This window comes from Mustelus asterias, chromosome 12 (assembly GCF_964213995.1).
Source record: "Mustelus asterias chromosome 12, sMusAst1.hap1.1, whole genome shotgun sequence".
NCBI classification, from domain to species: domain Eukaryota; kingdom Metazoa; phylum Chordata; class Chondrichthyes; order Carcharhiniformes; family Triakidae; genus Mustelus; species Mustelus asterias.
The window spans coordinates 28,835,641-28,860,478 of NC_135812.1; the positions used below are offsets into that span (position 1 = coordinate 28,835,641).

The following is a 24,838-nucleotide window of genomic DNA, read 5'->3' on the forward strand; positions in this document are numbered from 1 at the left end:
GGGGAGGATGGGGAGGGGGGTGATGGGGGGGTGATGGGGGTTGATGGGGGGGAGGGGGGTGATGGGGGGAGGGGTCGTGATGGGGGGGTGATGGGGGGAGGGGGTGGTGATGGGGGGCTGATGGGGGGGAGGGGGGCTGATGGGGGGGAGGGGGGCTGATGGGGGGAGGGGGGGCTGATGGGGGGAGGGGGGCTGATGGGGGGTGGGGGGCTGATGGGGGGGCTGAAGGGGGGGAGGGGGTGCTGATGGGGGGAGGGCGGCTGATGGGGGGGAGGGGGGGCTGATGGGGGGAGGGGGGGCTGATGGGGGGGAGTGGGGCTGATGGGGGGGAGGGGGGCTGATGGGCGGAGAGGGGGGATGATGGGCGGAGAGGGGGGCTGATGGTGGGGAGGGGGGCTGATGGGGGGAGGGGGGGCTGATGGGGGGAGGGGGGGCTGATGGGGGGGCTGATGGGGGGAGGGGGGGCTGATGGGGGGAGGGGGGGGGCTGATGGGGGGAGGGGGGGCTGATGGGGGGGAGGGGGGGGCTGATGGGGGGAGGGGGCTGATGGGGGGGGGCTGATGGGGGGGAGGGGGGGGGCTGATGGGGGGAGGGGGGGCTGATGGGGGGGAGGGGGGGCTGATGGGGGGGGAGGGGGGCTGATGGGGGGGAGGGGGGCTGATGGGGGGGAGGGGGGCTGATGGGGGGGCTGATGGGGGGGAGGGGGGCTGATGGGGGGGAGGGGGGCTGATGGGGGGGAGGGGGGGCTGATGGGGGGAGGGGGGCTGATGGGGGGGAGGGGGGGCTGATGGGGGGAGGGGGGCTGATGGGGGGGAGGGGGGGCTGATGGGGGGAGGGGGGCTGATGGGCGGGAGGGGGGGCTGATGGGCGGGAGGGGGGGCTGATGGGCGGGAGGGGGGGCTGATGGGGGGGGGAGGGGGAGAGGGTGCTGTCAATGGCGGACCCTATGGGAATGTTGGGATCACTGATAACTCTGGATTTCCCAGTCTAAGTGCACTTGTGAGATTTCCTGGAGTTCCGCTCTAATTACTGCCACAAATTGCGGGTGAGCACCCCTGTGCTGGGAGCGCCTCCCCCGGGGCAGACTGGCGGGATGGGGGCTGTTGCGGTTCAATGGGGATTTGGAGAATTCCCCATGGATATTGACATGGATCGCTGCAGGAACTCCACATTCCTGCTCTCCTGATCATGTGGCGCGGAAGTCAGCTGACAGGCAGCAGTCGGCAGGATGGTGCTGGTGTGTCTGCTGCTGTCGGTCTCTCTGCTCGCTTCTAGCTTCGCCCTGAGCCCCCGGGAGACCCCTTCCCGGGAGCTGAAAGAACTGAATGGACTCTGGAGCTTCCGGGCGGACCAGTCCCCAAACAGGAATCGTGGATTCGAGGAGAATTGGTACCGGCGACCTCTCCGAGAGGTGATATCTCATTCACAGGGGGAATGTCCCGGTATCCCCAATAGCAAGCCCCGCTGTAGCAGACCTGATGGTGCCAATTCTCAGCAGCCTATAAAGGCAATAAAGTAACGGTTTGGGGATCTCGGGGCCACCCTCAAGTGCTTTACAATGAAGTAATTTAGAAGTGAAGCAACTTAAAAGTGTAGTTCCGGCTGTAATATAGGAAACAAATTTATAGCAAGAACTTGCAAACAGCAATGAGATGAGAGGTAATTTGCTCAATGGTTTAGGGTTAAACATTGGCCAGGACACACTCCGCATCTCTGTTTCGATATAGTATGAGAGCAGAGACCGACCCTCGGTTTAATGTCTCATCTGACTTGTGCTCAGGTTTCTGGAGTAACATAGAAACGTAGAAAATCGGAGCAGGAAGAGGCCGTTCGGTCCTTCGCCCCAGCTCCGCCCTTCACTATGATCAAGTGCTATATCTAACTGTCTCTCGAACACATTGTTGCTTTGGCCTCAACTTCTTTCCCTGGAGTGGGACTTGAACCCAAGCCTTCTGATTCACCTGAGAGCTGTGTTCACTGTCTGAATGACTTCCAAGGGAGGGATGGTGTCCAAGTAAGGCAAGATCCCAGTACCCCACTAGATGGTTAACATCTCAGTGAGCTGACCTCTGACTAATGTTCTCAATAGCCCCTGTTGGCTAAATAAGGGTGGCACAGTGGTTAGCAGTGCTGCCTCACAGTACCAGGGACCCGGGTTCGATTTCCAGCTTGGGTCACTCTTGTGTGGAGTTTGCACATTCTTCCCATGTTTGCATGGGTTTCCTCTGGGTGCTCCAGTTTCCTCCCATGCCCCAAAGATGTGCGGGTCAGGTTGATTGGCCATGCTAAATTGCCACTTAATATCAGGGGGGCTAGCAGGGTAAATACGTGGGCTACAGGGATAGGGGCTGGGTGGGATTGTGGTTGGTGCAGACTCAATGGACCAAATGGCCTCCTTCTACACCTTAAGGTTTATATGATTCTATGATCAAGCTTTGGATCAAGCCCAAGATGGGGTGTAATGCCTTATCTTGTCAGCTTGGATCTTGTTTGTCTCTCTTAGAGGACCATGAATTGGATTCAATTGGAATTTGTTTTTTGAAGCAAGCAATGGATTTGGGTTTGCCTGGTCCACTCTGAGTATTGGCTTTGTAACTTTAAGAATGGAGTAATTTTTTAAAAATGGTAATTCATTTGCATAAGAAAATTAAAAGTTTCTTGAAGCAATAAAATGGATAGTTTTCCTGCATGTTATTGCCCATTCCTATATTTTTCCCCAACAATATGCTTTTGGTAGAAGTACATTATGAAAGATCACAACTTAAATATTATAGGAAGTGCAATAACATTGAACTTTTTTCACACAGCAGGTTCCACCCTGAGGTGCCTCAATACTATTGCAATACTCTTGATATTTACTATATACATTCCATGTCAAACATACAACCCGAGAGTGAAACATTTCAAATTGAATATTACAGAGTGCAGTAGAATTCAGCTTTTCTCCATACAGCATGTTCCACTCTCAGCTCAATAGTTTCAGTACTTTTGATATTCACAATGTACGTTCTAGGTTAGGCATGCAGCGTGAGGAGTTCTACACAGTTTGCAGCCTCTCAGTTGTCGGGCTGAAAGGCCTTACACAATGACTTTTTTCCATTACATCTTTCTGACTATTGAATACAGGAGTTGGAATGTCTTGTTGAAGCTGTACAAGACATTGGTAAGGCCACACTTGGAATACTGTGTGCAATTTTGGTCACCCTATTATAGAAAGGATATTATTAAACTAGAAAGAGTGCAGAAAGATTTTCTAGGATGCTACCGGGACTTGATGGATTGAGTTATAAGGAGAGACTGGATAGACTGGGACTTTTTTCTCTGGAGCGTAGGAAGCTGAGGGGTGACCTTATAGAGGTCCATAAAATAATGAGGGGCACAGATCAGCTAGATAGTCAATATATTTTTTCAAAGGTAGGGAAATCTAAAACTAGAGGGCATAGGTTTAAGGTGAGAGGGGAGAGATACAAAAGTGTCCAGAGCAGCAATTTTTTCTCACACAGGGTGGCGAGTGTCTGGAACAAGCTGCCCGAGGTAGTATAGAGGCGGGTACAATTTTGTCTTTTAAAAAGCATTTAGATAGTTACATGGGTACGATGGGTATAGAGGGATATGGGCCAAATGCGGGCAATTGGGATTAGCTTAGAGGTTTTAAAAAAGAAAGGGCGGCATGGACAAGTTGGGCCAAAGGGCCTGTTTCCATGCTGTAAACCTCTATGACTCAAACTTTAGTGATCCCTCAGCAAGTACCTCTGGGTCTTGGAAAATTCTACTGAGGACAATTCTGTGCAATGGGCAACCAGCACTCATTGGACAGACCAAAGAGTGTCTTTCACCGCATTGACATTGTCCTCTCGCTACAGTTAATGTTTATCTCTGTGTGCGTCCCTAGAAACAGCCCATAGAGCACAGAGTCCTGTGTCACAGAGCTGCTCAGAATGAACCTCGACAAAAACCACCACATCCCTCTCCAAACCTCATTTGCAAAGATACATTCGGGGAGGAGGTGGACAATGGTCTATTCCCCATAATAGCCACTTCGAGGACAATGTATGCTTTCAGTCCCGGAGCCAAATGTATCACCCATTATCAATGTGAAATGTACCAGCATTCCCCCTCCTCCCTTTTGGGGAAAACATACATTCAGATCAGAAACTATTACCCCACACCCCTGAAGAACATCTTGTATATTGTATCCGTTCAATATGTAATAGCAGTGTTAATTTAACTCTGTAAAATTTTGTGTGTGTTAAAATTGGGCCTTGTGTCTCATCAGAAGAACCTTTTGAATTCATAGAATCCCTACAATGCAGAAGGAAGCCATTCAGTCCATTGAGTCTGCACCAACTCTCTGACAGAGTATCTTATCCAGGCCCCCTCTCCTGCCCTATCCCCATAACCCCACACATTTTTATTTGTATTTTTATTCCAATTCAATCAAATCAAGTCCAATTCAGAGTCTCAACAAGTTGAGACATTTCCGATCCAAGCTGACAAGACAGGGCCTACACACCTGTCTTGGGCCTGATCTACATGAGCCAAGCTGATTGGAGGAGGGGGAGGTTTCCTCCTCCAAGGCTTGATCTCATTTGCATCTTAGCCAAAAGGCCGAGATGCCGCTTTTAAAAATTGCTTCAAATGAAGCTAAAATGCAACCCAATGACCTCAACCAAGTGCAGCATCCAATCCATACTACACTTGATCTTAGCCAAAAGGCCGAGAAGCCCACACATTCTTTTTTGTACTTTTCCAATTCGATCAAATCAACTCCAATTCAAAGTCTCAACAAGTTGAGACATTCCTGATCCAAGCTGACAAGACAGAGTCTGCATCCCCTGTGGCCAGACCAGGTTCTGCAGCCTCCGCCTCGGGCCTGATCTACATGAGACAAGCTGATTGGAGCAGGCGCAAGCCCACCTCCTCCAAGGCTGATCTCATTTGCATCTCAGCCAAAAAAGGCCGAGATGCCGGTTTTTAAAAATTGCTTCATTTTTAAATGAAGCTTATAATACAACCTAATGACCCCAACCAAGCACAGCACGGACGGGCAACCCTTACCGTCCATACTACACTTGATCTTAGCCAAAAGGCCGAGAAGCCCACACATTTACTGTAGCTAATCCCCCCCTAATCACATCTTGGGACATTAAGGGGCAATTTAGCATGGCCAATCCACCTAATCTGTACATCTTTGGCATGGGGGTGGAAACCAGAGCACCGGGACGAAACCCATGCAGATACGGGCAGAATATGCAAACTCCACACAGACGGTGACTCGAGGCTGGAATTGAACTACGGGTCCCTGGGGCTGGGAGGCAGCAGTGCTAACCACTGTGTCACCACCGTGTTGCACCAGATATTTGCATCGTAAGAGTGTGTTTGCATTATTCTGCATCACAAGCTATCATCTTTGTTTCTTATTAGACGGGGCCGGTGCTCGATATGCCTGTTCCAGCAAGTTACAACGACATCACACAGGACCACAAGCTGAGAGATTTCATTGGCTGGGTGTGGTATGAAAGGGAAGTTTGGATGCCCAGGCACTGGATTTCTCCCGATGCTGGAATGAGAGTTGTGCTCCGTGTTGGGAGTGCCAATTACTACTCTGTCGTTGTATGTATTTTAAATCATTTTACATATTGTTATGCTAACATGGTGTACATTTGTGCAAAATATTTGAATGTGTCGGGGTGGGGACTTGGAGGGGGCAGGGGTTCTGCGGGGTAGGCAATGGGCGATATGGCAGAGGAGGCGAGGGGATGGGGGCACTGGGCGAGGGGTTGGGGGAGGCGCATCATGAGCATCGGCTGCGAATTGGAAGGGGGATGGGGTGGGAAGGTGTGTCGGTGGCAGAATTGGGGTGGGGCAGGAGGGGGGTGCAGTGTGGGTGAGAATGTGTGGTACAGGTGGGAGGGGACTGGAAGTGCAGTGGCGTTAGGATGGGTTTGGGGAGTGCAGTTTTGGCGGGGGTGTGCAGTACGAGGTCCGCAATGGTAAATGAAATTTAATACAAATAAATGTCAATGGGAAGTAAAAATGGGCGACACATATTCCCATGAAGATTGAAATAATTAATAAATTTTAAAGAGTCTTCACAGTCTAAGTAGATGTGAGAGTCATCGTGATTACAAAATAGCAATTTGTAAAGATAATCGAAGGCTAAGAAATTATCCATGTCACAGGAATTCAGTATCAAATTGCATATTCCATTGAAGACGAGGCAAAAATAGGAAGTTTCGACAACCTTCTGCACTTTTCTGACTGATATTCCTTCAGTACCCGGAAAAGGATGAATCGTTACGTGAGTAAATCGAGAGGGGAAAACGCAACGGCCAAGTGTTTTCTTAAAGAGGTTCATTTATTACGATTGGGCTGTATGTAACGTTAGAACGGTTTTGTCACATTACTACATCTCCGGGGGAATGAACGCTAGCCATTTCCACCTGCCTAATTTGTACCCCTCTCTCTTCTCGTCAGGTCTTAACACCTCAACGTGTACCCTTTATGGGCGCAGGACACTACAGGATAGATTTTCTTAACTGAGCACAGTTCAGGGATTCATTATGAAAAGCATTTGTTTAAGTGTACATTCTGATGAAGGAAGTAGGTTTGCTGCAGGTGAAATGGTGCAACTTCTTATCGTTTTTTTCTGACTTTGTGTAAAGGAAGGTGTCTTTTTTTTTCGCTCTCCTTTTGTTGACAGTGCACAACTCATGGCTGATACGACTCTGATCTTGCCAACAGGAGATTCCACCCAAATTCCTTGAGAAACACCTTTGCTTCAACTACAATGTAAATGCTGGTATACACCAACCATGACTGCAGAACCACCAAAAGAGAGTGGACTGCTTCTGACATGGTGCCTCATTCTCAGAGTCTCCTAACGCTCCTTTTCCTCATCCAATATTGGACAGAACAGGGAAACAATATTAGTAAGGCCGTTCTAGCTATTTAATTTTAGTGAGTGGTAGGGTCCCAGACATTGCGGGTGTTCTGCTATTGACCGTGGTTAAGTGTAGTGCAGGTCTCAACTCATTTAAAAGATGCCTGAAATGGAGAATCATAGAAACCCTACAGTGCAGAAGGAGGCCATTCGGCCCATCGAGTCTGCACTGACCGCAATCCCATCCAGGCCCTATTCCCGTAACCCTACATATTCACACTGCTAATACAGTAAATGACAAGCCTTAGGAGTATTGATAGGCAAAGGGATCTGGGTGTACAGGTACACAGGTCACTGAAAGTGGCCATGCAGGTGGAGAAGGTAGTCAAGAAGGCATACGGAATGCTTGCCTTCATCGGCTGGGGTATTGAGTTTAAAAATTGGCAAGTCATATTGACGCTTTATAGAACCTTAGTGAGGCCGCACTTGGAATATAGTGTTCAATTCTGGTCGCCACACTACCAGAAGGATGTGGAGGCTTTGGCGAGGGTACAGAAAAGATTTACCAGGCTGTTGCCTGGTATGGAGGGCATTAGCTATGAGGAGAGGTTGGAGAAACTTGGTTTGTTCTCACTGGAGCGACGGAGGTTGAGGGGAGACCTGATAGAAGTCTACAAGATTATGAGAGGCATGGACAGAGTGGATAGTCAGAAGCTTTTTCCCAGGGTGGAAGAGTCAATTACTAAGGGGCATAAGTTTTAAAAGAGATGTACGAGGCAGATTTTTTACAGAGTTGTGGGTGCCTGGAACTTGTTGCCAGGGGAGATAGTGGAAGCGGATACGGTAGTGACTTTTAAGGGGCGTCTTGACAAGTACATGAATGAGATGGGAATAGAGAGATATGGTCCCCGGAAGCGTAGGGGGTTTTAGTTAAGTCGGGCAGCACGGTCGGTGCAGGCTTGGAGGGCTGAAGGGCCTGTTCCTGTGCTGTAATTTTCTTTGTTCTTTGTTCGAATCCCCCTGAAGCTAGGCTCAATGTAGCATGGCCAATCAATCTAACCAGCATGTCTTTCGGAGTGTGGGAGGAAACCAGAGCACCCGGAGGAAACCCATGCAAATATGCAAACTCCACACAGATAGTGACCCGAGGCTGGAATTGAACCCGGGTCCCTGGCACTGTGAGGCAGCAGTGCTAACCACTGTGCCACCATGACGTCTCAATATGAAAATATTTTTAAAATACAAAGAAAATTATATGGAGTCTGCACGTTCTCTCCATGTCTATGTGGGTTTCCTCCGGGTGCTCTGGTTTCCTCCCACACTCCAAGCTGTGCAGGTTAGGCGGATTGACTATGCTAAATTGCCCCTTAGTATCCCAAGATGTGTAGGTTAGGGGGTTTAGTGGAGTAAATGCGTGGGGTTATGGAGATAGGGTTGGGGGGTTGGGGGAGTGGATGAGATGCTCTGACGGAGGGTCGGTGCAGATGCGATGATCCGAATGGCCTCCTTCTGCATTTAGGGGGGATTCTATGTTCTAAGATCACTATCGAACTCCAGAAATCACAGTGGCAGGGTGGCATTGAGCTGTGCTGCAAGAGAAGTATTGAGTATAACTCTACTTTTAGATGGGAGGTAGGCCTATGGAAACAAAGTTCAGCAAATGTGCCTTGGATTTGGGGCAATGATTGATGTTTTGGTGTAAAACTGCCACTGCACCACTCACCACCAAAATTCCAGGAAATACTGACTTTTCCTTTGAGTAACAATATAAGCTTAAACATTCAAAGTAAAATGCCATATCTGCATTGATGTGACTGTGTTGTCTTTTTGCAGTGGGTAAACGGTGCTGAGGTCGCCTTTCACGAGGGTGGCCACCTACCTTTTGAGGCGGACATCACTCAAGTTATTCAGAGTAACTCGACCTGTCAGTGCAGAATCACCATTGCAGTAAACAACACACTTACTCCATATACATTACCTCCAGGAAATATTCAATACATGACTGATACAAAAAGGTGAGGTTGAATACAATAGATTTGTTTTTTTTAAAAATTGTGTTTTTGATGCGAGTGTTGCTGTCAAAGCCAGCATTTATTGACCACTCCTGTCTGAACTTGCAAAGATGGCGGTGAGCCAACTTTGGACAAGGCCAAGTGGCCTCCTTCTGTATTGTAGGGATTCTATGAAGGTGTGCTTGACTGATACCTGGAATGGGGGTGTTTATCTTAAAAAAACAAAATGGGCAGAACGGTGATACAGTGGTTAGCACTACTGCCTCACAGCGCCAGGGAACCAGGTTCAATTCCAGCCTCCGGTCACTGTCTCCGGTCACTGTCTGTGTGGAGTTTGCACGTTCTCCCCATGTTTGCGTGGGTTTCCTCCGGGCGCTCCGGTTTCCTCCCAAAGATGTGTGGGTTAGGTGATTGGCCATGCTAAATTGCCCCTTAGTATCAGGGGGATTAGCAGGGTAAAGGTGTGGGGTTGCGGGAATAGGGCCTGGGTGGGATTATGGTCAGTGCAGACTCAATGGGCTGAGTGGCCTCCTTCTGTACTGTAGGGATTCAATGATTCATGAACCGCTACAGTCCATTTGATTTTTCTGTGACCATTTGGTTCAATGGAGTGGCTTTGCAGGATTGTTACAACATAGAAGGAGGCCATTCGGCCCATTGTGTCTGCACTGGCTCTCCAAATGAACATTATGACTTGGTACCATCTCGTGCCTTTTCCCTGCACCCTGACCATTTCAGAGGACATTGCTGTGGATCTGGAGTCACGTATAGGCCAGACCAGGTAATGGTGGCAGATTTTCTTCCCTGAAGGGCATTCATAGAAACATAGAAAAACTACAGCACAAACAGGCCCTTCGGCCCACAAGTTGTGCCGAACACATCCCTACCTTCTAGACCTACCTATAACCCTCCATCCTGTTAAGCTCCATGTACTCATCCAGGAGTCTCTTAAAAGACCCTATTGAGTTCGCCTCCACCACCACTGACTGCAGCCAATTCCACTCGCCCACCACCCTCTGTGTGAAAAACTTACCCCTAACATCTCCCCTGTACCTACCCCCCAGCACCTTAAACCTGTGTCCTCTCGTAGCAGACATTTCCACCCTGGGAAAAAGCCTCTGAGAGTCCACCCGATCTATGCCTCTCAACATCTTATACACCTCTATTAGGTCTCCTTTCATCCTTCGTCTCTCCAAGGAGAAAAGACCGAGCTCCCTCAGCCTATCCTCATAAGGCATGCCACTCAATCCAGGCAACATCCTGGTAAATCTCCTCTGCACCCTTTCAATCTTTTCCACATCCTTCCTATAGTGAGGCGACCAGAACTGAGCACAGTACTCCAAGTGGGGTCTGACGGGTCATGAACCAGACAAATTTTTACAACAATCTGCTTGTTTCAAGATAATTTCCAATGACCAGATTGTTAATTTAAAATTTATTACTTCACTGAATTTAAATTTCCCCAGCTGCTGTGGTGGGATTTGAACTAATGTCTGTGGAGCTTTAGTCTGGGCCTCTCGATTACTAGTTCAGTAACATTACCACAATGCTACCATTCCCATAAGTGTCAGGATTGACATTGATAAACAGTAGTGTTTTTTCCTTTGTATCGACAAAAGCAGAGAATCATACAGTGCAGAAGAGGCCCTTTGGCCCATCGAGTCTGCACCAACACACAAGAAGCACCTGACCTCCCACCTAATCCCATTTACCAGCACTTGGACTATAGTCTTGAATGTTATGAGGTGCCAAAGGATGTCAGGTGACCTGCCCCTACCCACCCTCTGGGTAAAAAAAGTTTTTCCTCTCAGCCCTGCTAAACAGCCTGCCTCTTAGCTTGAATCTTGTCCAGTTGCTCTGATGTCCATCATTATGAAGTGCTTCGAAAGGTTAGTCATGGCACAAATCAATTCTGGTGTCCCAGATTGCCTGGATCCACTACAGTTTGCCTACCGCCGCAACAGGTCACAGCAGACGTCATCTCCCTGGCCCTGCACTCAACCCTGGAACACCTGGACAACAAAGACATCTATGTCAGATTCCTAGTTATTGACTACAGCTCAGCCTTCAACACCATTATTCCTACAAAACTCATCTTCAAACTCTGTGGCCTGGGCCTCAGCTCCTCTCTCTGTGACCGGATCCCGAACTTCCTAACCCACAGGCCACAATCAGGAAGGATAATAATAACATAAGAACTAGGAGCAGGAGTAGGCCATCTGGCCCGTTGAGCCTGCTCCGCCATTCAATACGATCATGGCTGATCTTTTTGTGGACTCAGCTTCACTTACCCGCCCGCTCCCCATAACTCTTAATTCCTTTACTGTTCAAAAATTTATCTATCCTTGCCTTAAAAATTTTCAATGAGGTAGCCTTAACTGCTTCACCGGATAGGGTATTCCACAGATTCACAACCCTTTGGGTGAAGATGCTCCTTCTCAACTCGGTCCTAAATCTTCTCCTCCTTATTTTGAGGCTATGCCCCCTAGTTCTAGTTTCACCTGCCAGTGGAAACAACTTCCTTGCTTCTATCTTATCTATTCCTTTCATAATCTTACGTACTTCTATAAGATCTCCCCTCATTCTTCTGAATTCCAATGAGCATAGCCCCAGTCTATTCAGTCTCTCCTCATAAGCCAACAACACCTCCTCCATGATCATCCTCAACAGTGGTGCCCCACAAGGCTGTGTCCTCAGCCTCTTACTATACTTATACACCTCTGACTGTGTGGCCAAATTCCCCTCCAACTCGATTTTCAAGTTTGCTGATGTCACCACCGTAGCGAGTCGGATCTCAAACAATGATGAGATAGAGTACAGGAATGAGAGAGAATCTGGTGAACTGGTGCGATGACAATAATCTCTCCCTCAATGTCAACAAAATGAAGGAGATTGTCATCGACTTCAGGAAGCAGAGTGGAGGACATGCCCCTGTCTACATCAATGGGGATGAAGTGGAAATGGTCGAGAGCTTCAAGTTTCTAGGTATCTAGATCACCAGAAACCTGGCCTGGTCCCTTCATGTCGACACTATAGTTAAGAAAGCCCATCAATGCCTCTCCATTCTCAGGAGACTAAGGAAATTTGGCATGTCTGCTATGACTCTCTCAAACTTTTACAGGTGCACCATTAAAAGCATTCTTTCTAGTTGCATCACACCTTGGTATGGCTCCTGCTCTGTCCAAGACTGCAATAAACGACAAAGGGCCGTGAATAAAGCTCAGTCCATCGTGCAAACCAGCCTCCCATCCATTGACTCGGTCTACACTTCCCGTTACCTCAGAAAAGAAGCTAACATAATCAAGGACCTCTCGCACCCCAGACATACTCTCTTTCACCTTCTTCCATCAGGAAAAATATACAAATGTCTGAGAACACATACCAACCGAATCAAGAACAACAACTTCCCTGCTGCTGTCAGACTTTTGAATGGACCTATCTCGTATTAAGTTGATCTTCCTCTGCACCCCAGCTACGACTGTAACACTACATTCTGCACTCTCTCCTTTCCTTCTCTATGTACGGTATGCTTTGTCTTGACCAAGCCAACTTCCTTCATATCTCCTTATGTGACTTGGTGTAAGATTTTGATAACACTCCTGTGAAGCTTGCACATTCTATGTGATTTACCTTGGGGCATCTTACAATCTTATATTAACACAAATTGTCATTAGTCCCTGCCATTTAGAGAAAGTGAGAATTTTTTAAAAAAATGTATTGTTTCACGGGATGTGGGTGTCGCTGGCCAGCGTTCATTGGCCATCCCTAATTGCTCTTGAGAAGGTGGTGGTAATCCAATTTTTTGAACCTTTGCAGTCCATGGTGAGATTAACATTTCAGTTAAACCATCCCCAATGTTAAGAGTAAGACTTTGACTCAGTGGTCACGTCCTTGCCTTTGAGTCAGAAGATGAAGGATTTGGTTCCCACTCCAGACAATGCTGAAATGTGGAGACTAGAACACAGCAGTGGCTTGACATGAGTATGTGACTGTCACTAATATATCAGGAGAAAGTTCACCACTTATGAGGCTAGAGTACCATCATGTGGAGCATTTGAGCCATGGGGATGCTTTTAAGAGGAAGCTGGACAAATACAGAGGGAGAAAGGATAGAATCATATTGTGCAGAAGAGGCCCTTCAGTCCATCAAGTCCACACCAACACACGAGAAACACTTGACCTCTCACCTAATCCCATTTACCAGCACTTGGCCCATAGCCTTCAACTGCAAGGTGCTCATTCAGGTACTACTTAAAGGCTGTGAGGCAACCCGCCTCAACTGTACTCCCAGGCCGTGCATTCCAGACCGTCACCACCCTCTGGGTAAAGGAGTTTTCCACCTAAACCTCCTGCCCCACACTTGAACTTGTGCCCCCTTGTGACTGACCCTTGAACTCAGGGGGAATAGCTGCTCCTTTTTGTCCATGCCCCTCATAATAGAAGGATATGTTGAGAGGGTGAAATGAAGTCAAGTGGAAGAGAGTTGATGTGGAGCATAAACACCATAGAGCGGTTGAACTGAATGGTTGTACTTATGCAGTGAACATTATATAATGTAATTGCACAGTTTATAAAGAGCTAGCACAGGTATAATGGGCCGAATGGTTGCCTTCTGTGTTGTATCATTCTACAATGCTGCAAAATACATCAGTTTTGTGATTATGATGACTAATAAAGAAGGTAAAGATCTAAAAAAGCAAAAAATTGAAAGTGCCAACTTCAACACATAGGGCGTGACCTTACCGGCCGTGCACGCCCCGCTGCAGCGAGGATGGAGAATTTGACGCTCAGCCCAATCTCCGTTCACTTCAGCGGGAGCAGCAAATCCCACTGGTGTGAAAGGCCGTAAGATTCTGGCCAATGTTAATTTATCTGCGGCATCGTTTTTAAAAAAACTTTTACTATTTGTTCATGGGATGCCGGTGTCGCTGGCTAGACCAGCATTTATTATTGCCCGTCCTTAATTGCCCTTGAGGTGGTGGTGGTGAGCTGCTTTCTTGAACCGCTGCAGTCTCTGAGGTGTGGTTACACCCACCGTGCTGTTAAGGGAGGGAGTTCCAGGATTTTGAGCCAGCGACAGAGCAGAAACAGCAGTATATGTCTGTCAGGATAGTGAGTGAGTTTTTGCTCACTGGACAAAAGCATTTAGAATGTAGAACACTCCAGAGACAAGGTAATCACACGGAAGTGGCACGGTAGCACAGTGGTCAGCACTGCTGCCTCACAGCGCCAGGGACCGGGTTTAATTCCCAGCTTGAGTCACTGTCTGTGTGGAGTTTGCACGTTCTCCCCGTGTCTGCGTGGGTTTCCTCCGAGTGCTCCGGTTTCCTTCCACATCCTGAAAGACATGCTGGTTAGGTGCATTGACCCGAACAGGCACCGGACTGTGGTGACTAGGGGAATGTCACAGAAACTTCGTTGCAGTGTTAGTGTAAGCCTTACTTGTGCCTAATAAACTTTTCTTTTGGGTTTAACTTATTCCTTGTAATGATCATGTTCGAAAATGTTGCATTGGGTGAAAAGTTTACTGTACGTTATGCAGTTTGTTCTTTAATGATCTTTCCTGTGTTCTGTAAAACTAATTTATAGGGAATTTTAAACTGAAGTATTATCACCACACTCCACAAAAATGTAAGCCATCCTGGTTACTTGTGATGTTCTAATGTTAATGTTTAGAGTAGAATTATTGAGCAGTTAGTATCCCCATTAAACTCACTCCTTTGGAATTCTTCAGATATCCTCCAGGTTATTTTGTGCAGAATACTCAGTTTGACTTCTTCAATTATGCTGGGATTCACCGGCCAGTTGTCCTGTATACCACGCCCAATGTCTACATAGACGACCTAACCATTGCAACAGACTTTCAAGATGATGCAGGTAAGTCATTCTGGCAGTGAATGGTTTGACTTTGCCTTATGCAAAAACCTGCATGTGTAATCCTTACAGGTATATTCACTAAGTGTCAATATTAACTTTAAATTATTGGTACTGAAGACTGAAAGGATGCTTCACGGCTTTCTATCCCATGGAGGCGGCACAGTGGTTAGCACTGCTGCTTCACAGCGCCAGGGATCGACGTTCAATTCCCCGTTTGGGTCACTGTCTGTGCGGAGTCTGCACGTTCTCCCTGTGTCTGCGTGGGTTTCCTCCGGGTGCTCTGGTTTCCTTGCAGAGCCCAAAAGACTTGCTGGTTAGGTGCATTGGCCATGCTAAATTCTCCCTCCATGTACCCGAACAGGCGCAACTGGAGGATTTTCACAACTTCATTGCAGTGTTAATGTAAGCCTACTTGTGACACTAATAAATAAACTGAACTAAAAACATGGTGCAGGACAATCTCATGGTGTTCTTACCGGATTCATTAACATTTCATATTGTGATGTCCTTAGTCTAATGAAGAGTACCAATATTGGTAATAGGATCCTATAGTACGACATTTACTTTTGCTCTGTATAAGACGAGGACAAACGAAATCGCTTTTATACTTTCTAATCTGGGCGACACAGTGGTTAGCACTGCTGCCTCAAAGCACCAGGGTGCACATTCTCCCTGTGTCTGTGTGAGGGTTTCCTCCGGGTGCTCTGGTTTCCTCCCACAGTCCAAAGATGTGCAGGTTAGGTGGATTAGCCATGCTAAAGTGTGCGCGCATGTATTTGCGCGCGTCTGTGTGGGCGTGAGCTCTGACCCTCTGTGACCCTGCATTAGAGTAAACGGTTAAATGGAAGTGAAGTGACTTTCTGATCTCGGGGAACTGATTCTGCTTTCCTCTAGGGATTGTAAATTATAAAGTATCCATACAAGGGAGTACACAATTTTCATTATCACTCAAGTTGCGTGATCAAAGGGAGCAGGTTGTTGCTTCAGTTGTGGATGGACCTCCAACTGGACAGTTGAAATTATATAGTCCGACTCTCTGGTGGCCATACCTTATGCATGAGAGTCCTGCGTACCTTTACAGCCTTGAGGTAAGAATCCCAAAACTTTCCATGTTAAAATAACAGGTCAGAGACTGGAAATAAGTTTCAGCTATGCGTCGGTTGTTCACACTCCCGCTTCTTGAGTGAGAAGTTGGTGGGTTTGAGTCCCGCTCCAGGAACTGAGCAGAAAGGCTGACAATTCATTACGGTGTTGAGGGAGTGCCATACTGTCAGACACACCTTTTGGATGAGCTTTTAAACCGAGGCCCCATCTCCCTATTGGACTGGGTGTAAAAGAGTCTGTAGCACGATGTCGAAGAACAGCAAGGTTGTCCTGATGAATAATGCAAATATTTTATTCTCAGGCCAGTCCAGTAACAGAATGTTGGGAATTGAGATAAACTTGAGGCTTTGTAACATAATGACACTCAACTACAGTAATGTAACTTCAGGTAGCAAAATAATTAGACATGCAAATGCACCAGCTCCTCTGGGCCTGTCTGTTGTACAAAACTAAATAAATGTTCATGCATTTTCAGAATGTGTGCAACAGTTTATGGGAAGAGTATCATTCTTGCCTCGATTGTAATAGGAAAGCATTACAAAGTTGATCCTTTTGATTATGACATATTGCAAAATGCACATGGAGCAGATTTATCTGATCACTGAATTTGTTTAACCTAATTTTTCACCAAAATGGCAAAGTGAGAATTAACGGGCCTGGGCATATTCTGTAAATGTTTGTCTCTTCCCCATTATTGATGTTGGTCTAAAAAATCCTGCCAACCAATTAAAATTTAAAATAAAATTGGAGTACTGCACTCTCCTTGGAAAGTAGAGATTTATAGGAGAATCTTTCAATGCAAAAATTAGCATAATATATTTTCCAAATCCGTTTGTACCTAGATTTACATGAAGAGTAAAAATGGTAGCATTCATTATGAAGACGTTTATACGTTACCAATAGGAATTCGCAAGGTGCAAGTTACCAAGACCCAATTTCTGATCAATGGGAAGCCATTCTATTTCCATGGAGTAAATAAGCATGAAGATTCAGATGTGAGTATATATTTCTGCACTCAACCTATTTTCCCATTTTTGCACCTGATGTAACAATATTTCTTGGGCCATTAAGCAGTATTAGTAGTATATTTAGTTTATTTTTTCACCATTTTGTGGCACAGTGGTTAACTCTGCAGCCTCACAGCGCCAGGGACCCAAGTTCAATTCCGGCCTCGGGTCACTGTCTGTGTGGAGTTTGCACTTTCTCCCTGTGTCTGCGTGGGTTTCCTCCGGGTGCTCCGGTTTCCTCCCACAGTCCAAAGATGTGTGGATTAGGTTGATTGGCCGTGATAAATTGACCCTAGTGTCAGGGGGATTAGCAGGGTAAATATGTAGGGTTATGGGAATCGGGCTTGGGTGGTTGGTGCAGACTCGATGGGCTGAACGGCCTCCTTCTGCACTGTAGGGATGCTACGATTTTATGATTCCAATTGACCGGGCTGACATTGTTGGCAGCAAGCATTCAAACACTTCAATAAATTGGGTAGTATTGGTATTGTATCATCAATTGCATCCATTGAAGTAGGCTAAAGTTACTCCTACAAGTAATAGTAAGTTCACCACCAAAGGCTGCTCATCAACACTCGTGTGGATTAGTAACTACACTTGGACTGAGTAGCTAATTCTGTGCTGTGCATTCCTTGTCCTTGGAAGTGGGTACTATTTGCTGATGGCTAACTTTCCCCCTTTGGCAAACATTGTGCACACTTTCAGACGTGTCTCTGGATCTCTGATTAAGTGACCATCTGCCCCCTCGGGCATCGTGGTCCCCTGAATTATTACTACAGCCATTAGTTATCAAAGATTATTTGTAGGTCAAATATACACATCCTAAAAAATGGAGTACTTGCCAGTCACACAGCGTACTATTGCTCATTTAAATTGAGAATCTTGCCACTGGGTCAATGTTGAAGTTTTTGGTTTAGCCTTGGGCTCGGTAGAGAGTAAGAATTGCGGTTTTTTTCAAGTTGTGCCTTTATGTGAAATGTTCATTAATTCCAACCACCCCCAACTCACCAGATGCGAGGGAAAGGCCTTGACTGGTCAGTGATTATCAAGGACTTTAACCTTCTTCGCTGGCTGGGAGCAAATTCTTTTCGGACAAGCCATTATCCATACGCAGAAGAAATTATGGATTTGTGTGACAAATATGGGATTGTGGTCATTGATGAGTGTCCTGGTGTGGGCATCAAAAATCCGTAAGAAACACTTCTTTTAAATTTCAAAAGTTTGATACAATTTGCATGAAATTTCCTCACTGATTCGCTTAATTTTATTTCACGTGAAAATTATATTTTACAATTGACATACTATACACACTTGTACAATATAATTTTTTATTTATCTTATGACATTCTTGCCTTGTTGGTGAGCAGTTGTTACTTATTTCACATTTGGATTAAAAAAGGGTTTGTTGAGTAAATATTTGGTTATGACCCAAATGTGTTCAGATTAGAACCATAGAATCCTACTGTGCAGAAGGAGGCCATTCGGCCCATCGAGTCTGCACCGACCACAATCCCACCCGGGCCCTATCCCTGTAACTCCATGCATTTACCCTAGCAAGTCCCCCTGACGCTAAGGGGCAATTTAGCATGGCCAATCCACGTAACCCATACATTTTTGGATTGTGGGAGGAAACAGGAGTACCTGGGGGAAACTCACGCAGACACAAGGAGACTGTGCAAACTCCGCACAGACAGTGATCCAAGCCGGGAATCGAACCTGGGTCCCTGGCACTGTGAGGCAGCAGTGCTAGCCACTGTGCCACCTATCAGATTGGGAGAATCTGATTTGCTTAATTTAGTACCACTATTGGTTTTACTGTACTGGTCATATAGTTAAGGACAAAAAATAGACCAATTTGTCTTTCCCACCAAGGAAACCATACCATTTTTTTTCAAAGTCAAACGTGGCTTCTTTTGAATTAAGTTTGAAATATTATTTTTCGAAGTACTTTAGACTAATGTGGTGACAGTATATTGAGCAGTGCTTTTAAGTTCAAATTGAAGTTTGATTCACCTTCCTCACTTCTGCCCCCCACCTCCACTGGGAAAACTTTGAGGGAATTGTGCTACGTTGTGTATTCGTTGCTGTTGCTGTTTATTGAAAATATCATTGATGTTGCCTGCTCTTGTAGAATACGAGGTCTGATTGATGTTAACAAAACACTGGGTGACATTAGTGCGTAAATGTTCCTCGGGCTGAAATATAGAATTCTGGCTCTTTTAAACAAAGTTATGCAAAGTTTGCAGCAATGCAAATGGCTGCCTTTATTACTTTCAAATTGGATGAGTGCTCTCTGAACATGGGATTTGGGATTAGGAGTAGGCCAATTCCGCCCTTCAAGCCTGCTCCATCATTCACTAAGTTCATGGCTGATCTAGTTGTGGTCACAACTCCATTTTCCTGTCTGGCCACTCCCAGACTCCTTTGCCTATCAAAAATCTATGTCTGACTTGAATAAATTTAATGACCCACAGTCTCCACTGCTCTCTGGAAACAAAGAACAGTACAGGAACAGGCCATTCGGCCCTCCAAGCCTGCGCCGATCACGTTGTCCTATCTAGACCAATTGCCTGTATCCCTCTATTCCCCGTCTGTTCATATGTCTATCCAGATAAGTCTTCAATGTCGTTAACGTGTCTGCCCAACTGCCTCACTTGGCAGTGCGTTCCAGGCCCCCACCACTCTCTGTGTAAAAAAAAAGCTTTCCCTGTACATCTCCACTGAGCCTTTCCTCCCTTACCTTGAACTTGTGCCCCCTTGTAATTGTCATTTCTGCCCTGGGGGAAAAGCTTCCAACTGTTCACCCTATTCAATACACCTCATAATTTTATAAACTTCTGTCAGGTGCCCCCTCAGTCTCCATCTTTCCAGAGAGAACAATCTCTTCTCATACCAGGCAACATCCTGGTTAAAACTTTTTCTATACTCCCTCCAAAGCCACCACATCCTTCTGGTAGTGTGGTGACCAGAATTGATGAGGAGCTTGCAAAATCTCACTAACTGTCCTGGCTGGAGACAATACACACCTCTTTAACCTGTGCTTGGCCCTCTCTCCATTCACATTGTCTGTACCTTTAAGACTTGATTACCTGTAAAGACTCGCATTCCAACCATTATCTTGTAAATTGAGTTTGTGTCTGTATATGCCCTGTTTGTGAACACAAGTCCTCACTCATCGCTCCGAAAGCTAGTGCTGCCAAATAAACCTGTTGGACTTTAACCTGGTGTTGTGAGACTTCTTACTGACCAGAATTGGAGACAGCATTCCAAATGTGGCCTAACCAACGTTTTATGTATCTGTAACATAATTTAAGAGGGAAGAGAATTTCACAGACTAAGGACCCTCGGAGTAAAAAATTATTCTCATCTCAACGTTATTCTTAAACAGTATCTCCTAGTTCTAGTCTCCACATGCACACGCCCAACCTGTTCAACCTTTCTTCACAATATAAGCCCTTCATCCCAGGAATGAGTTGACTTATTTTTCTGAACTGCTTCTAAAGCAATTATATCCTTTTTCAAGCAGGAGACCAAAACTATACACATTTCTCCAGATGCGACCTCACAGCTGTAGTAAAATTCCCTACTTTTATACTGCATTCCCCTTCCAATAAACATTTATTTCTTATTATTAAAAATTAAAATGTTCTATTTGTTAAAAATAAAACTTTTTTTTTTCTTTGAATATGCAAAGTCTAATTGCTTTTTGCTCTGGATTTTCCTCTATAGAGTGGGAAGTGTGAGAGGGTGGGGATTTCCCCATCCATGGTGTAACACAGGAAGGTCGGAATTGCCAAAAGACCAAGCTTCACTTAATGAACCTCATTAATCCTGGCCCGGTTCTCCAAATCAGCTAATGTAGTTGGACCTGCTATTGGTGTTGAGGACGGACCTTAGAAACCCATGCATTCAGTTAGTGTGGCCTTCCAACTATCTGCTGTATCCTGCCCCTTTGCGCAAGTTAGAGCTACAGATGAACATGTTGATCGTCATCAGGGTGGCAGAGATTTTGTCCAGAATTCTCCCATCCCGCTCGCCACTGGAATTCTAGCGGGCAGGGGACGGTCCATGTAAAGGTCCATTGAAGTTGGGTGGGAATCTCCGGTTCACAGGCAAGCGCAGCCAGAGAATCCCGCCTTTTGTGTCTGACAGTGTGATAAATGCCCCCAGTAAATACGTAATTCGACTGCTTTAGTCATTATTAATCAGTGACCCCTTTTAACAATTGTTACTAAGCATTAAACATGCCCTTTTCCACAGGTTGCCAATGGTATCCACAGACTTTAATGCTAGCCTTTTACATTTCTTATTTTCTTTTAAAGTCTGAGCTTCGGAAATAAGTCCCTCACTCATCATTTGACTGTAATGGAGGAACTAATACACAGAGATAAAAACAGGCCGTCCGTAGTGATGTGGTCTGTAGCAAATGAACCAGCATCTGGACTACCTGAAGCCAACCATTACTTCAAGTAAGAACAGGGCATCGTAAGGATTTCACACTTTTAAACTTCAAAATCGTGAATATTTCGGGAGCATATTTTACACTTCCTTGTGGAGTCTGCTTACTATTTCAACATTTAGCATTTTGTTAATATTGCCTTTTTTTTCAAAAAAAAACAGGACGATCATATCCTACACTAAAGCACTGGATCCAACCAGGCCTGTCACCTTTGTCACAGACACTAGCTATGGGGCTGACAAAGCTGTGAGTAACTAGAACATGACTTGTCAGAACAGGAAATAAAGTCTGTTCAATCACTTGTAGTACGTTGGGTTTCTGAAAACCAGAGTAAAATTTCTGTTTTATCCCGAGTTAATACTTTGGGATGTTTATTTCAGGCCTCGCTGTGTTTTTACAATATGTCGTGTACAAGGTTGAGCTGGAAGGAAAGACAGCTTTGCTACTCCTTTGATTGCTTTGTCTGAATTGACTGAGGAAAGTGCAATGCTGTCACAGATACCCAAAATGAAAAGGACTTTTATTAAAACCAAGCACTGTTGTCCTTCTTGTTCAATGCCAAAACTTCAGGTTGGCACAGTGGTTAGCACTGCTGCCTCACAGTGGTTAGCACTGCTGCCTCACAGTGCAAGGGACCTCAGTTCAATTCCAGCCTTGGGTGTCTATGTGAGTTTGCATGTTCACCCCATGTCTGCGTGGATCCGGTTTCCTCCCACAGTCCGAAAGATGTGCAGGTTAGGTTGATTGGCCACGCTAAATTGGCCCTTAGTGTCCCAAGATGTGTAGGTTAGGGAGATTAGCGGGGTAAATATGTGGGGTTACAGGGGATTGGGTAAGATGCTCTATCAAAAGTGTCGGTGCGGACTCGATAGGCTGAATGGCCTCCTTCTGCACTGTAGGCTTCTATGAAATTGCTATGTTTAATTTGAAATGTAAATTTAGTGCTCATGAGGTGGCTACATTTCAGCCATCCGAGGAGGAAGTTCCTTTTGAAGGCCCAGCAGTTAAGTGACAGTCCAATGAGAATATAAGATGTAGCCAGTCCCTCGGAGTCGAGGGTGACTTGATTCCACACCACAAATGAGTTCCTAGGTGACGGAGGAGTCCAATGAGCTGTCTCTGTCACAGATGGGGCAGAGGGTGGTTGGAGGTGTGGGGAGTGAGGGGCCCAGGTTGCCACGCGCTCCTTTTGCTGTCAATGCTCAGCCTCAGTTTGTTCTCGGTGATGAAATTCAATGTTCAGCTCCTTCCCAGATGCTTTCTTCCACTTCAGAAGGTCTTGGGCCAGGGCTTGCTAGGTGGTGATGGAGATGTTGCACTCTTTAAAGGAGGGTTTGATGGTGCCTATGAAGTGTCTCCTCTGTTCTCCTGGGTCATGTTTGCCATGTCAAGGCTCTGAGAAGGGCGCTTGTTTCAGTTGTCTCATGTCAGGCATGCGGACAATGTGGCACTCATCAAATCTGGTCAGTGCTTCGATGCTGGGGATGTTGGCCTGAGCAGGAGCATTGACGTGGGTACACCTGTCCTGCCAATGGATTTACAGGATCTTGCCGAGGTACCGCTGGTTCACCAGAGTTTTGATGTGCCTGTTGCACATTGTCCACATCTCTGAGCCATATAGGAAGGTGGTTATCACTACTGCTCTGTAGATCATGAGCTTGGTGCTGGGTCTGAGGTCCTAGTCTTCAAACACACACTCCCTCAGGTGACCAAAGGGTCCACTGGTACAGCGAAGGCAGTGTTGAACCTCATCATCGATATCTGCCCTTGTTGAAAGTAGGCCTCCAATGTCTAGAAAATGGTCCACGTTGTCCAAGGCCTCATTGTGGATTTTGATAAACCTTGGGCAGTGCTATGTGTCGGGGGCAGGTTGGTAGAGGAGATTTGTCTTACGGATGTTAGTGTGTATGGCCCATACTCTCCTACGCCTTGGTGAAGATGTGGATGATGGCTTGGAGCTCAGCCTCTAAGTGTGTGCAGCAAGCATGGTCTACATACTGCAGTTCGATGACAGTGGATGGGAAGACCTTGGATCTGGCCTGCAGGGGCGGTGATTGAATAGATTCGCGTTTATTTTGTAGTTTAGCTCCACTCTAGTGGGGATCTTGCTGAGGGTGAGATGGAGCATTGCAGCAAAGAAGATCCAGAAGAGTGTTGGTGTGATGACACAGCTTTGCTTGACCCCTTTCCGAATGTGATTTGGGCCTATGGTGGATCTGTTGGTTAGGATCACAGCTTGCATGTCATGTTGGCATAAGCGGAGAATGGTGACAAACATTTGGGGGCAGCCGAAATGGGAGAAGACGTTTCATAATCCCTCGCAGTTGCGATTGGAAGGCCTTTCTGAGGTCAAAGAAGGCTATGTATGAGGCTTAGTGCTGGATTTGTGGGACGCACGATGGCACAATCGTTAGCACTGCTGCCTCACAGTGCCAGGGGCTCTGATTCGATTCCCAGCCTGTGTCACTGTCTGTGTAGAGTTTGCACATTCTCCCTGTGTCTGCGCGGGTTTCCTCCGGGTGTTCTGGTTTCCTCCCACAGTCCAAAGATGTGCGAGTTTTAGATGGATTGGCCATGATAAATTGTCCATTAGTCTCAGGGGGATTAGCAGGGTAAATATATGGGGTTACAGTGGGGATAGGGCCTGGGCGGGATCATTGTTGGTGCAGGCTCGACGGGCCGAATGGCCTCCTTCTGCACTGTAGATTCTATGGATTTCTCTTGCAGTTGCTGTGCAGTAAAGGTCATGTGCGTTGTGCCCCTTAGTGGTCAGAATCCACATTGCAACTCTGGGAGGAGTTCTTCGTCCACAGGCAGAAGGCGATTGAGGAGGAGTCTAAAAATGACCTTCCCTGTAGCCAACAGCAGGGAAATTCCTCTGCAGTTACTGCAGTCAGACTTGTCACCTTTATTGCAGATGCTCACGGTGTCACTGAGATCTCCTGGGATGCTCTCTTCTTTCCTGATTGGAGGAAGTTTCTTTTGCAGGTCCATCTATAAGGTGACAGCCCAATGAGAATGCACAATGTAGTTGACAAACCTCAGATCAATGACCTTTCTTTTTCAAACAAAAGTTTCTCACTAACAAATATTCTGCATAATTTTAATATCGTTACTACAGCGATGGATCCAGTGAGGCCTGTTGCTTTTGTAAAAGACACAACTACAATATTACAAAGCTATGAGTAACTAGAGAGTAACCATGGACACTGTTCAACAAATGATGAATAATTGTACTGTTGGGCTAATGTCAATTTGAGGGAAGAACCTATTTTATTTGCACTTCTCTTTCTCTCTAAGTCTCATAAATCTTTTAAAGATTTTATTTTAAGTTTATTTATTGGAGTCACAAATAAGCTTACATTAACACTGCAATGTTACGGGAATAGGGCCTGAGTGGGATTGTAGTCAGTACAGACTCGATGGGCCAAATGAAAATCCCCTAGTCGCCACACTCTGGCACCTGTTCAGGTACACTGAGGGAGAATTTAGCATA

At 46.2% G+C, this 24,838-nt stretch overlaps 1 protein-coding gene across 1 annotated transcript in view; it reads left to right on the plus strand.

Annotated features, from left to right (window-relative positions):
* The first annotated feature begins 1,195 nt into the window (after nt 1–1,195).
* gusb (glucuronidase, beta) overlaps nt 1,196–24,838 on the plus strand; it is a 39,931-nt gene continuing 16,288 nt past the window's right edge. Inside the window, exons 1-9 of the mRNA XM_078224968.1 lie at nt 1,196–1,411; nt 5,425–5,613; nt 8,717–8,898; nt 14,630–14,772; nt 15,667–15,860; nt 16,719–16,871; nt 17,895–18,073; nt 21,206–21,352; nt 21,504–21,588. Of these exons, the coding sequence (XP_078081094.1) occupies nt 1,229–1,411; nt 5,425–5,613; nt 8,717–8,898; nt 14,630–14,772; nt 15,667–15,860; nt 16,719–16,871; nt 17,895–18,073; nt 21,206–21,352; nt 21,504–21,588 (1,455 nt within the window). The 5' untranslated portion in view covers nt 1,196–1,228. The remainder of the gene's footprint in view (nt 1,412–5,424; nt 5,614–8,716; nt 8,899–14,629; nt 14,773–15,666; nt 15,861–16,718; nt 16,872–17,894; nt 18,074–21,205; nt 21,353–21,503; nt 21,589–24,838) is intronic.